The sequence below is a fragment of the Arachis hypogaea genome, chromosome 10 (assembly GCF_003086295.3).
Source record: "Arachis hypogaea cultivar Tifrunner chromosome 10, arahy.Tifrunner.gnm2.J5K5, whole genome shotgun sequence".
NCBI classification, from domain to species: Eukaryota; Viridiplantae; Streptophyta; class Magnoliopsida; order Fabales; family Fabaceae; genus Arachis; species Arachis hypogaea.
Genome location: NC_092045.1, coordinates 93,142,254 through 93,153,537, shown reverse-complemented (window position 1 = coordinate 93,153,537; position 11,284 = coordinate 93,142,254). Strand labels below are relative to the sequence as shown.

The 11,284-nt window shown below is 36.6% G+C and overlaps 1 protein-coding gene across 6 annotated transcripts; it reads left to right on the top strand.

Moving 5' to 3' along the window:
- The first annotated feature begins 367 nt into the window (after positions 1-367).
- LOC112715953 (transposon Tf2-1 polyprotein) lies at positions 368-9,832 on the top strand. 6 transcript variants are annotated; one of them, XM_072205116.1, is made up of 8 exons: positions 368-534; positions 626-680; positions 769-897; positions 3,041-7,722; positions 7,814-7,863; positions 7,993-8,121; positions 9,041-9,138; positions 9,543-9,832. In XM_072205116.1, exon 4 carries the CDS (start codon positions 3,546-3,548, stop codon positions 5,229-5,231), a length of 1,686 nt encoding a protein of 561 aa, XP_072061217.1. In that variant the 5' UTR covers positions 368-534; positions 626-680; positions 769-897; positions 3,041-3,545; the 3' UTR covers positions 5,232-7,722; positions 7,814-7,863; positions 7,993-8,121; positions 9,041-9,138; positions 9,543-9,832. The 6 variants fall into 6 exon arrangements, with proteins under 6 accessions (XP_072061217.1, XP_072061215.1, XP_072061216.1 ...); XM_072205114.1 differs by having other exon boundaries at positions 7,814-7,868; XM_072205115.1 differs by lacking the exon at positions 9,041-9,138.
- Positions 9,833-11,284: the final 1,452 nt, after the last annotated feature.

Genomic DNA, 11,284 nt, shown 5'->3' with positions numbered 1-11,284 from the left:
TTTCAAGTTATTATTATTGTTATTATTATTATTATTGGATAATAAATAAGAATTAGAATTATATTAATATTTTTAAAATTAATATAATTAAAATGACTAAATATTTAAAATTAATGTGTGTTATTAATATTGTAAACCCCGGTTAAATTAGTTAATAAATTAGTTTTTAATAAGGAGGATTAGAAATGTGAATATTATATTAAATTAGGATAGAGCTCATCGAAACGAGAATTTTGACACCAATTTCGAAGAAAACGGTCCAAAATTAGACCGAACAGGCCGAACTGGTTGAACCGGGCCCGAACCGGGCTGTCGGTCCAACCGGACCCACACTTTTAATGAGCCCGAAAGCCCTTCTTCTCCATTTCACCAGCTGCAGCGTGAAAATGCCCAGGGAGGAGAAAAACACTCCCGAACCTTTATGGTAACCTTCCAACCCCCGTAACTTCTCCGTCCGAGCTCCGATTGCCGCACCGTTTGCGGCTACGCATCCACCGCGTCGAGCTCTACATTTCTACCGGAACAATTTCACTGGTAACTTGTTTAATCACTCTCAGCTTCATCTTCCCCCAATTTTCGAATTTTAAGTGGGAATATTGAATTTCTTTGATTTCTGATGTTTTAGGATCCAATTAGCTTGAGAGAAACGTTCACTCTTGCTTATGTGAAGCTTGGGTAAGGTGAGGATACGATAATTCTATTTTATTTTCATTGAATTTGAGCTTTGAGTATTAAATTATATATATATGTGTTATGAATGTGTATTAGGTTGTGAATAAATAATTGGAGCTTGAAATTGTGAATACTGGAACTTGGAGGAAGCGGATTAGTTGAGTTTTGAGGGACTGTCTTGGTTTTAAATAAATAGCTTTGGTCGTTACGTGGAAATCGGCTAAGGTATGGTTTAGGTTTCTTGCATTTAATATATAATGTTCTGTGAAAACTTAGGCTAGACGGCCATAGGATAAGTTGGAATGCAGGTGTATGTTTAATGTTTAGTAATTTGTCGATGAATACATTTGGTTGAAGTTTATTGGATAATTAGTTATTAATCTTGGATGGTGAATATTATTGTTGATGAACATGGTTGGTTTAGTGCTAATGATTTGGTGAATTATTGATTTGAGATATTTTGTGTTAGAAGCCTAGGATTAGTGAACTATGATCCTTAGTTGAATTTTGGTTGTTGGATTTGAATATTGTATGAATATAATTGTTAATCTGAAGTAGATTTATTGTGGTGACTGTTATGATGATGAGGAAGGGTATGTTGAATTGAAAAGAAAGCAGGTTTGGACCCGAAAAGGGTGGCAAAGTCCAAGTTTTAGAGGAGATATTGTCAAAATTTTATAAAAATTAGAGATTTTGTTTATATGATTATTTAAAAAGATTTAGATTCAAAGGTTATATGATTTGATTTAGAGTTATAAGAAAATGAGCATGTTTTAAGTTTGATTCATTTAGAAAAGAATGAATTATGTTTTGAATTGGAACTATTGATAGACGGAGTGGGAGGTGTGATAATGAAGGATAAGGATTGAATATGATTGACGTATAATGATGAATGAGAAGCAATTGAGAATGATGTGGATGTTGATGAAGTATAATTGAATTATTTATATGGCTTATGAATTTGAATGATCTGAGATACGAGATTCCCTGGGTTAAGTGTCGTGGCTTGCCACCACGTGTACCAGGTTGAAAACTCGATACTCTGTTGACCCTACGATGTAAGTGTGACTGGGCACTATATAAATTCCCGGGAATGTTACCCCCCATTGAGCAATATTGATTATTTGAGAAAAAGCTATGCATAGACTCTTGGGGATGCACCTTCGGGGGACAGTCTAAGTACAATTCAGACTTGTCGGGTTGGCTGGATAACCGACAGATGAGCCTCATCAGCCATAGGACAGACATGCATCATATGCATATTACTTGAATTACTTGCTTGTGCTTTAATTGGGTGTGTCTAAATGTACTTGCCATGTTAAATGTGTATTTGTTACCTGTAGTATTTGTAACCTTCTTGTGCTTGCTTTTATCTGTTTATTTGTCTGTGAAAATGCATGATGGAATTGGAGGTATGGAGGAATGGCAGTATGAGACTTAGATTTTAAGGTTAAGTTAAGTTAGGTTTAAATGTTCTTAGAAAACCACCTTCTATGGCTTATGTTTAATACTTTAAGCTCTATAATCTGAGTGTCGGTGTTCTAGGATTGCCTCTGGCATTCCTAGGACCTTATATATTATGTGTGTGGCACCTTTACCATACTGAGAACCTCCGGTTCTCATTCCATACTATGTTGTTGTTTTTCAGATGCAGGTCGAGAGGCATCTCGTTAGGCGTTTGGACTTTTGAAGCGGAGTGGTTACTGGGATATTTTGTTATGCTATGGTGTATATATATGTACTTAGCTTTCTCTCCGCATGACTTATTCTTTTTGATCCTCTTAGAGGTTTATGGAGAGGCAGGATTGCGTATATGTACTTTTGGGTTTGGATATGTATGTATATATGTGTAAATATTCTCCGGCTAGTCTTGACTTCGCAGGCTGAGTTAAGAGCTTGTTATTTTGTATCCTTGGTATTCTACTCCTACTTCTGTTATCTTGTGTTTAATAGTTATGGTTTTCTTAGCATGCAGGTTAACTCGTTCCTTGAGCATTGCGCTTTTATTTCGCAATTTTTGTTTCCTCTATTCTTCAAGGCTCCTAGCATATTATAATTCTTCTGCTATTATATGTACTTATTTTATTCAGAGGTCGTAATACCACACCACCTCTGTTTTACAACTTAAGCATAATACTTAGTGTGGTAGGGTGTTACATTATGGTATCAGAGCAGTTCGTTCCTATAGAGCCTGAAAGACGGACTGATTGTGCTTCTATGCATTCTCTGTATATGTGTTTATGTGCTATTAGGATATCTGACTGATATATATGGCATAAACGTTTGTGAGCATGCATTTGGAACTTAAAGCATTAGACCTGCGGTATTGAGACTGATCAAATTAATATCACTTGTTTGGTGTGTATAGGGACCAGATGTCGACTCGCGGACTCGGTCGAGGGCGAGGTAGAGGTAGGACAGGCACCGTTACTCCTGCTCCCATAGGGACTGATCCAGTAAACTTTATGGCTGCCCTAGGAAATATGGCTGCAGCTATGCAGGCGACAGCCGAGGCACTGGGTAATCAGATAAATCAAGGTAATCATGGGAACCATAATGATGAGGACAGTCCTATGACACTTGCAACGTTTCTGAAAGTTCGTCCTCCGAATTTTAGGGGAACCTCAAATCCCACTGATGCAGATAATTGGATTCAGGCTATGAAAAGGGCGTTACAGGCACAACAGGTTCCTGAAGAGCAATGGGTTGAATTTGGAACTTATCAGTTGCAAGGTGAAGCTCAGTATTGGTGGCAGGGAACACGACGTATCCTGCAGCCTGATGGTGCTGCGATTCCTTAGGAGATTTTCCGGACAGAGTTCTATAAGAAATACTTTCCTAATTCAGCTAGAAATTCCAAGGAACTTGAATTAATGCAGTTAAAGCAGGGACAGATGACTGTTGCTGAGTATACCAGTAAATTTGAGGAGTTATGTCGCTTTTCTCGTATCTGTCAAGGTGCGCCTGAAGATTTTGCTGAATGGAAGTGTATTAAATATGAGGGAGGTCTTCGGAGCGATATTCTGAGCTTCGTTGCCCCAATGGAGATTAGGGTGTTTTCTGAATTGGTGAATAAGAGTAGGGTGGCTGAGGATTGTGTGAGGAAGGCGGCAGCAGAGAAAGGGAGTTTGAGGGTGCCTTTTCAGAGACCTTCAGGAAGGAACTTTGCTCCGAGAGGTAGGAATTTCAAACATGGAGGCTCTGTTCCGCAGCAGACTCAGGGTCAAGGTAATTACAGAAGGCTGAATACCAATGTTAATCAGGGAAGAAGGTTTGGGAAGCAGCCACAGCAGGATCTGAATTGTCAGAGGTGTGGAAGGTATCATCTTGGAGTTCCGTGCAGAGTAGGACTTGGAGTATGCTATTCCTGTGGACAGCCCGGACATATGGCCACCAATTGCCCGGAGAAGAAGAAGTATGAGTCTGGTAGGGTGCAGCAGCCGGGGAGAGTATACACCACTTCTACCATAGGTGCTGAGGGATCTGAGACACTGATTAGAGGATTGGATTGGTTATCCAAGAATCATGTTTTACTTGATTGTTCTGAAAAGTCTGTACAGTTTATGCCGGAAGGGTCAGAAGCACCGGTTGTGGTGAATAGTTACTATTTGAATTCTATGATAGTAAACTGTTCTGGAACCGAATGTCAGGGTATTATGTTATTAACTGCGGGAGTATCAGGTGATGATCAGAGTTTAGAGCAAATTCCGGTTGTATATGAATTTCCAGATGTGTTTCCGGATGATATTAATGAATTCCCACCTAACCGAGAGGTTGAATTTGCAATTGAGTTGGTACCTGGATCCGGTCCAATTTCAATTACTCCTTATAGGATGTCGCCTTTAGAAATGGCCGAACTGAAGGCTCAGCTGGAAGATCTGTTGAGTAAGCATTTTATTCGACCAAGTGTTTCTCCGTGGGGAGCGCCAGTGTTACTGGTAAAGAAAAAGGATGGGAGTATGCGGCTGTGTGTTGATTATCGGCAATTGAATAAGATCACTGTGAAGAATAAATATCCGTTGCCTAGAATCGATGATCTAATGGATCAGTTACAGGGTGCCAGTGTGTTTTCTAAGATTGACCTGCGATCCGGATATCATCAGATAAGGGTTAGAGACGAGGATATTCCGAAAACTGCTTTCAGGACCCGTTATGGTCATTATGAGTATACAATGATGTCTTTCAGGTTAACTAATGCCCCGGCAGTATTTATGGATTATATGAACAGGATTTTTCAACCGTATCTAGACAAGTTTGTTATTGTCTTCATTGATGACATTCTTGTTTATTCTAAGACTGAAGAGGAACATGCTGATCATTTGCGAACTGTGCTGCAAATTCTGAGAGATAGGAAGTTATATGCTAAGTTATCTAAATGCGAGTTCTGGAAGAGTGAAGTGAAGTTTCTCGGCCACATGGTGAGTAAGCAGGGGATAGCTGTGGATCCTGCTAAGGTGGAAGCAATGATGAATTGGGAGCGACCAACTTCAGTGACAGAGATAAGGAGTTTCTTAGGTTTGGTGGGGTATTATCGCAGATTCATTAAGGGATTTTCATAGCTTTCCTTACCTTTAACTAAATTGACTAGGAAGGATACACCTTTTATCTGGACTCTGGAATGTGAAGAGAGTTTCCAGGCATTGAAGCACAGGTTGACTACTGCACCTGTATTGGTATTACCTGAACTAAGTGAACCGTTTGAAGTGTATTGTGATGCATCTCTGAAAGGTTTGGGGTGTGTTCTGATGCAGCACCAGAATGTTGTAGCATACGCCTCACGGCAGTTAAGGCTGCATGAGATGAACTACCCGACACATGATTTAGAACTTGCTGCTGTTGTGTTTGCTTTAAAGATTTGGAGGCACTACCTTTATGGCGTTAAGTTTCTTGTTTTCTCAGACCATAAGAGTTTGAAGTATCTTTTTGAGCAGAAAGAGTTGAATATGTGTCAGAGGAGGTGGATGGAGCTTTTGAAAGATTATGATTTTGAATTGAATTATCATCCAGGAAAAGCGAACGTTGTGGCGGATGCTTTGAGTCGAAAGTCTTTATATGCAGCTTGGATGATGCTACGGGAGGAAGAGTTACTGAAGGCATTCCAAGGTTTGAATTTGGGAGTTAGAGAAGAATCTGGAATCCTGTGTTTGAGTCAGTTGCAAATTTCTAGTGATTTTAAATCAGAACTTCTGAAGGCTCATCGAGACAGTGAAGCGTTACGTAAGGTATTACCAGCAGTCGAACAGGGGAAACAATGGAGAATGTCAGAAGGACAGGATGGTTTGTGGAGGTTCAAGAATCGGATTATTGTGCCAGATATTGGAGACCTGCGACAGAGAATCTTGAAGGAAGCTCATAAGAGCGGGTTTTCAATTCACCCAGGGAGCACTAAAATGTATCAAGATCTAAAAGCGATTTTCTGGTGGCCAGGGATGAAGAATGATGTGGCATTACATGTATCTAAATGTTTAACGTGTCAGAAGGTTAAGATTGAGCATCAGAGACCATCAGGAACCCTTCAGCCTTTGGAGATTCCACAATGGAAATGGGAGAGTATCGCAATGGATTTTGTGATAGGTTTGCCTAAAACCCGATCTGGTTGTGACGCTATTTGGGTGGTTGTGGATCGACTAACAAAATCAGCTCACTTTCTTCCTATCCGAATAAGTTGCACAATGGAGGAATTGGCTTGAATGTATATTAAAGAGATTGTCAGGTTGCATGGCGTGCCTTCTACTATCATATCTGATAGAGATCCTCGTTTCACATCAAGGTTCTGGGGAGCTTTTCAGCGTGCATTTGGGACTCAGTTAAGCTTGAGTACTGCGTATCACCCTCAGACAGATGGTCAGTCAGAAAGAACTATTCAGACCTTGGAGGATATGTTAAGGGCTTGTGTTTTAGACCAGCCGACGAGCTGGGATCGGTATATGCCATTAATAGAATTTGCTTATAATAATAGCTATCATGCAAGCATCGGAATGGCTCCATATGAGGCTCTATATGGCAGAAAATGTCAGTCTCCACTATGTTGGTATGAAACTGGAGAAAGAAGTTTATTAGGGCCTGAAATGATAGCTGAAACAACTGAACTGATAAAGAAGATTCGTAGTCGAATGCTTATAGCCCAAAGCCGCCAGAAGAGCTATGCTGATCAGAGGCGAAAGCCTTTGGAGTTTGAAGAAGAAGAACATGTCTTTTTGAAAGTTACACCAACCACTGGAGTGGGAAGAGCTATTAAGACTAAGAAACTGAATCCCCGTTATATTGGACCGTTTAAGATTCTGAAGAGAATTAGACCAGTGGCTTATAGAATTGCCTTACCGCCGTACCTTTCGAATTTGCACGATGTATTTCATGTATCACAGCTTCGGAAGTATACTCCTGATGCAAGTCATGTTCTAGAACCAGAACCAATCCAAGTGAGAGAAGATCTAACACTCCCAGTAATTCCGGTGAGGATTGATGACACCAGTGTTAAACGATTACGAGGAAGGGAAGTATCATTGGTAAAAGTAGCTTGGAGACGAACTGGTATCGAGGAACATACCTGGGAACTCGAATCAGATATGCGAAATGACTATCCACATCTATTTTCAGCTAACTAGATTTGAATTTTGAGGGCAAAATTCTTTATTAGGTGGGTAGGATGTAAACTCCGGTTAAATTAGTTAATAAATTAGTTTTTAATAAGGAGGATTAGAAATGTGAATATTATATTAAATTAGGATAGAGCTCATCGAAACGATAATTTTGACACCAATTTCGAAGAAAACGGTCCAAAATTAGACCGAACAGGCCGAACCGGTTGAACCGGGCCCGAACCAGGCTGTCGGTCCAACCGGACCCACACTTTTAATGAGCCCGAAAGCCCTTCTTCTCCATTTCACCAGCTGCAGCGTGAAAATGCCCAGGGAGGAGAAAAACACTCCCGAACCTTTACGGTAACCTTCCAACCCCCGTAACTTCTCCGTCCGAGCTCCGATTGCCGCACCATTTACGGCCACGCGTCCACCGCGTCAAGCTCTACATTTCTACCGGAACAATTCACTGGTAACTTGTTTAATCACTCTCAGCTTCATCTTCCCCCAATTTTCGAATTTTAAGTGGGAATATTGAATTTCTTTGATTTCTGATGTTTTAGGATCCAATTAGCTTGAGAGAAACGTTCACTCTTGCTTATGTGAAGCTTGGGTAAGGTGAAGATACAATAATTCTATTTTATTTTCATTGAATTTGAGCTTTGAGTATTAAATTATATATATATATATATATATATATATATATATATATATATATATATGTGTTATGAATGTGTATTAGGTTGTGAATAAATAATTGGAGCTTGAAATTGTGAATACTGGAACTTGGAGGAAGCGGATTAGTTGAGTTTTGAGGGGCTGTCTTGGTTTTGAATAAATAGCTTTGGTCGTTACGTGGAAATCAGCTAAGGTATGGTTTAGGTTTCTTGCATTTAATATATAATGTTCTGTGAAAACTTAGGCTAGACGGCCATAGGATAAGTTGGAATGCAGGTGTATGTTTAATGTTTAGTAATTTGTCGATGAATACATTTGGTTGAAGTTTATTGGATAATTAGTTATTAATCTTGGATGGTGAATATTATTGTTGATGAACATGGTTGGTTTAGTGCTAATGATTTGGTGAATTATTGATTTGAGATATTTTGTGTTAGAAGCCTAGGATTAGTGAACTATGATCCTTAGTTGAATTTTAGTTGTTGGATTTGAATATTGTATGAATATAATTGTTAATCTGAAGTAGATTTATTGTGGTGATTGTTATGATGATGAGGAAGGGTATGTTGAATTGAAAAGAAAGCAGGTTTGGACCCGAAAAGGGTGGCAAAGTCCAAGTTTTAGAGGAAATGTTGTCAAAATTTTATAAAAATTAGAGATTTTGTTTATATGATTATTTAAAAAGATTTAGATTCAAAGGTTATATGATTTGATTTAGAGTTATAAGAAAATGAGCATGTTTTAAGTTTGATTCATTTAGAAAAGAATGAATTATGTTTTGAATTGGAACTATTGATAGACGGAGTGGGAGGTGTGATAATGAAGGATAAGGATTGAATATGATTGACGTATAATGATGAATGAGAAGCAATTGAGAATGATGTGGATGTTGATGAAGTATAATTGAATTATTTATATGGCTTATGAATTTGAATGATCTGAGATACGAGATTCCCTGGGTTAAGTGTCGTGGCTTGCCACCACGTGTACCAGGTTGAAAACTCGATACTCTGTTGACCCTACGATGTAAGTGTGACCGGGCACTATATAAATTCCCGGGAATGTTACCCCCATTGAGCAATATTGATTATTTGAGAAAAAGCTATGCATAGACTCTTGGGGATGCACATCGGGGGACAGTCTAAGTACAATTCATACTTTTCGGGTTGGCTGGATAACCGACAGATGAGCCTCATCAGCCATAGGACAGGTATGCATCATATGCATATTACTTGAATTACTTGCTTGTGCTTTAATTGGGTGTGTCTAAATGTACTTGCCATGTTAAATGTGTATTTGTTACCTGCAGTATTTGTAACCTTCTTGTGCTTGCTTTTATATGTTTATTTGTCTGTGAAAATGCATGATGGAATTGGAGGTATGGAGGAATGGCAGTATGAGACTTAGATTTTAAGGTTAAGTTAAGTTAGGTTTAAATGTTCTTAGAAAACCACCTTCTATGGCTTATGTTTAATACTTTAAGCTCTATAATCTGAGTGTTGGTGTTCTAGGATTGCCTCTGGCATTCCCAGGACCTTATATATTATGTGTGTGGCACCTTTACCATACTGAGAACCTCCGGTTCTCATTCCATACTATGTTGTTGTTTTTCAGATGCAGGTCGAGAGGCATCTCGTTAGGCGTCTGGACTTTTGAAGGGGAGTGGTTACTGGGATATTTTGTTATGCTATGGTGTATATATATGTACTTAACTTTCTCTCCGCATGACTTATTCTTTTTGATCCTCTTAGAGGTTTATGGAGAGGCAGGATTGTGTATATGTACTTTTGGGTTTGGATATGTATGTATATATGTGTAAATATTCTCCGGCCAGTCTTGACTTCGCAGGCTGAGTTAGGAGCTTGTTATTTTGTATCCTTGGTATTCTACTCCTACTTCTGTTATCTTGTGTTTAATAGTTATGGTTTTCTTAGCACGCAGGTTAACTCGTTCCTTGAGCGTTGCGCTTTTATTTCGCGATTTTTGTTTCCTCTATTCTTCAAGGCTCCTAGCATATTATAATTCTTCTGCTATTATATGTACTTATTTTATTTAGAGGTCATAATACCACACCACCTCTGTTTTACGACTTAAGCGTAATACTTAGTGTGGTAGGGTGTTACAAATATCATAAAATTTGATCATTTTATGATTAGATTCAAATATTCTTTTCATGATTACTACGACCGGTGTAATTATTATTATTATTATTATTATTATTATTATTATTATTATTATTATTATTATTATTATTATTATTATTATTATTATTAAAAGTACTTTCAATTGATAATTGATAAGTAGTTTAATAATGCATTAAATATTGATTTGATATAATTATAATAAAGATATGTTTCTAAATTAATATAATTATGTATTATTCATTAAATATTAATTATAATATAATTATAATAAAGATATTTTTTATAAAATAATTTAGAATAGAGAATAGGAAAGTTCATTTTGGAGGTAAAACGGAGTCACGAGAAATCGACACCTCACCTTTATTAGTTGGAGGAAAACCTAGTTTTAGTATATTAAGTAGATTTATTTAATAAATTAAAATAAATAAATTAAAAATACTACCAGAATATTAAAAGAAATAAATTAAAAAATACTACCAAAATTAATTGATATAAATTATAATAAATTGTGTGATATTTAAATATCTAATCAAATCAATTAGTTGATATAATTAATTTATCATAGTAAATTATATTAGTGTTTGTTTGAGCGTGATTAAATTGATAAAAAAATATCTTTTTCAATGAAAAAAGATCTTTTTTATTTTTTAGTGTGTTTGAAAATTTTTTAATGATAAAAGTAAAAGTACTAAAAAAATAAAAATAAAAACATCTTTTTTGAAAAGTTACAATTTACATCTTTTTTAAAAGATCTTTTTTCTTTAAAAAAAGATATTTTTCACATAATAAATGAACAAAAAAGTACTTTTATTTTATTTTACCCAAACATAATTGATAAATAAAAAGAACTTTTTACATGAGATATCCAAACATAAAATTATTTTTTTTGTAAAAGATCTTTTAAAAAATATCATTTAAAAAAAGATCTTTTTCGAGAATGACGCGCAAACAAGTCCTTAATGAGTTAAAAAAATAAATTGAAAAACACTCTTACAAGCATGCCACGTCAATTTCATCATTAAATACAGAAATTTTATTTTTTTTATAATAGAATAAATAAAATAATTATAAATCTAAGTTAGTGGGATGTTGAAGTAGATAAGCTAATTATGTATGATAAGCTAATTAATTTTTTAGAAAAAATTGAATAGAATATATATAGGTAAATTCTAACTAACTCTCTCATAAAAAGTTGCCTATTTTCTATAATTT

What these genes read in the sequence shown, in the direction of transcription:
- LOC112715953 (XM_072205115.1), top strand. Translation starts at nt 3,546, where the DNA reads ATGCAGTTAAAGCAGGGACAGATGACTGTTGCTGAGTATACCAGTAAA.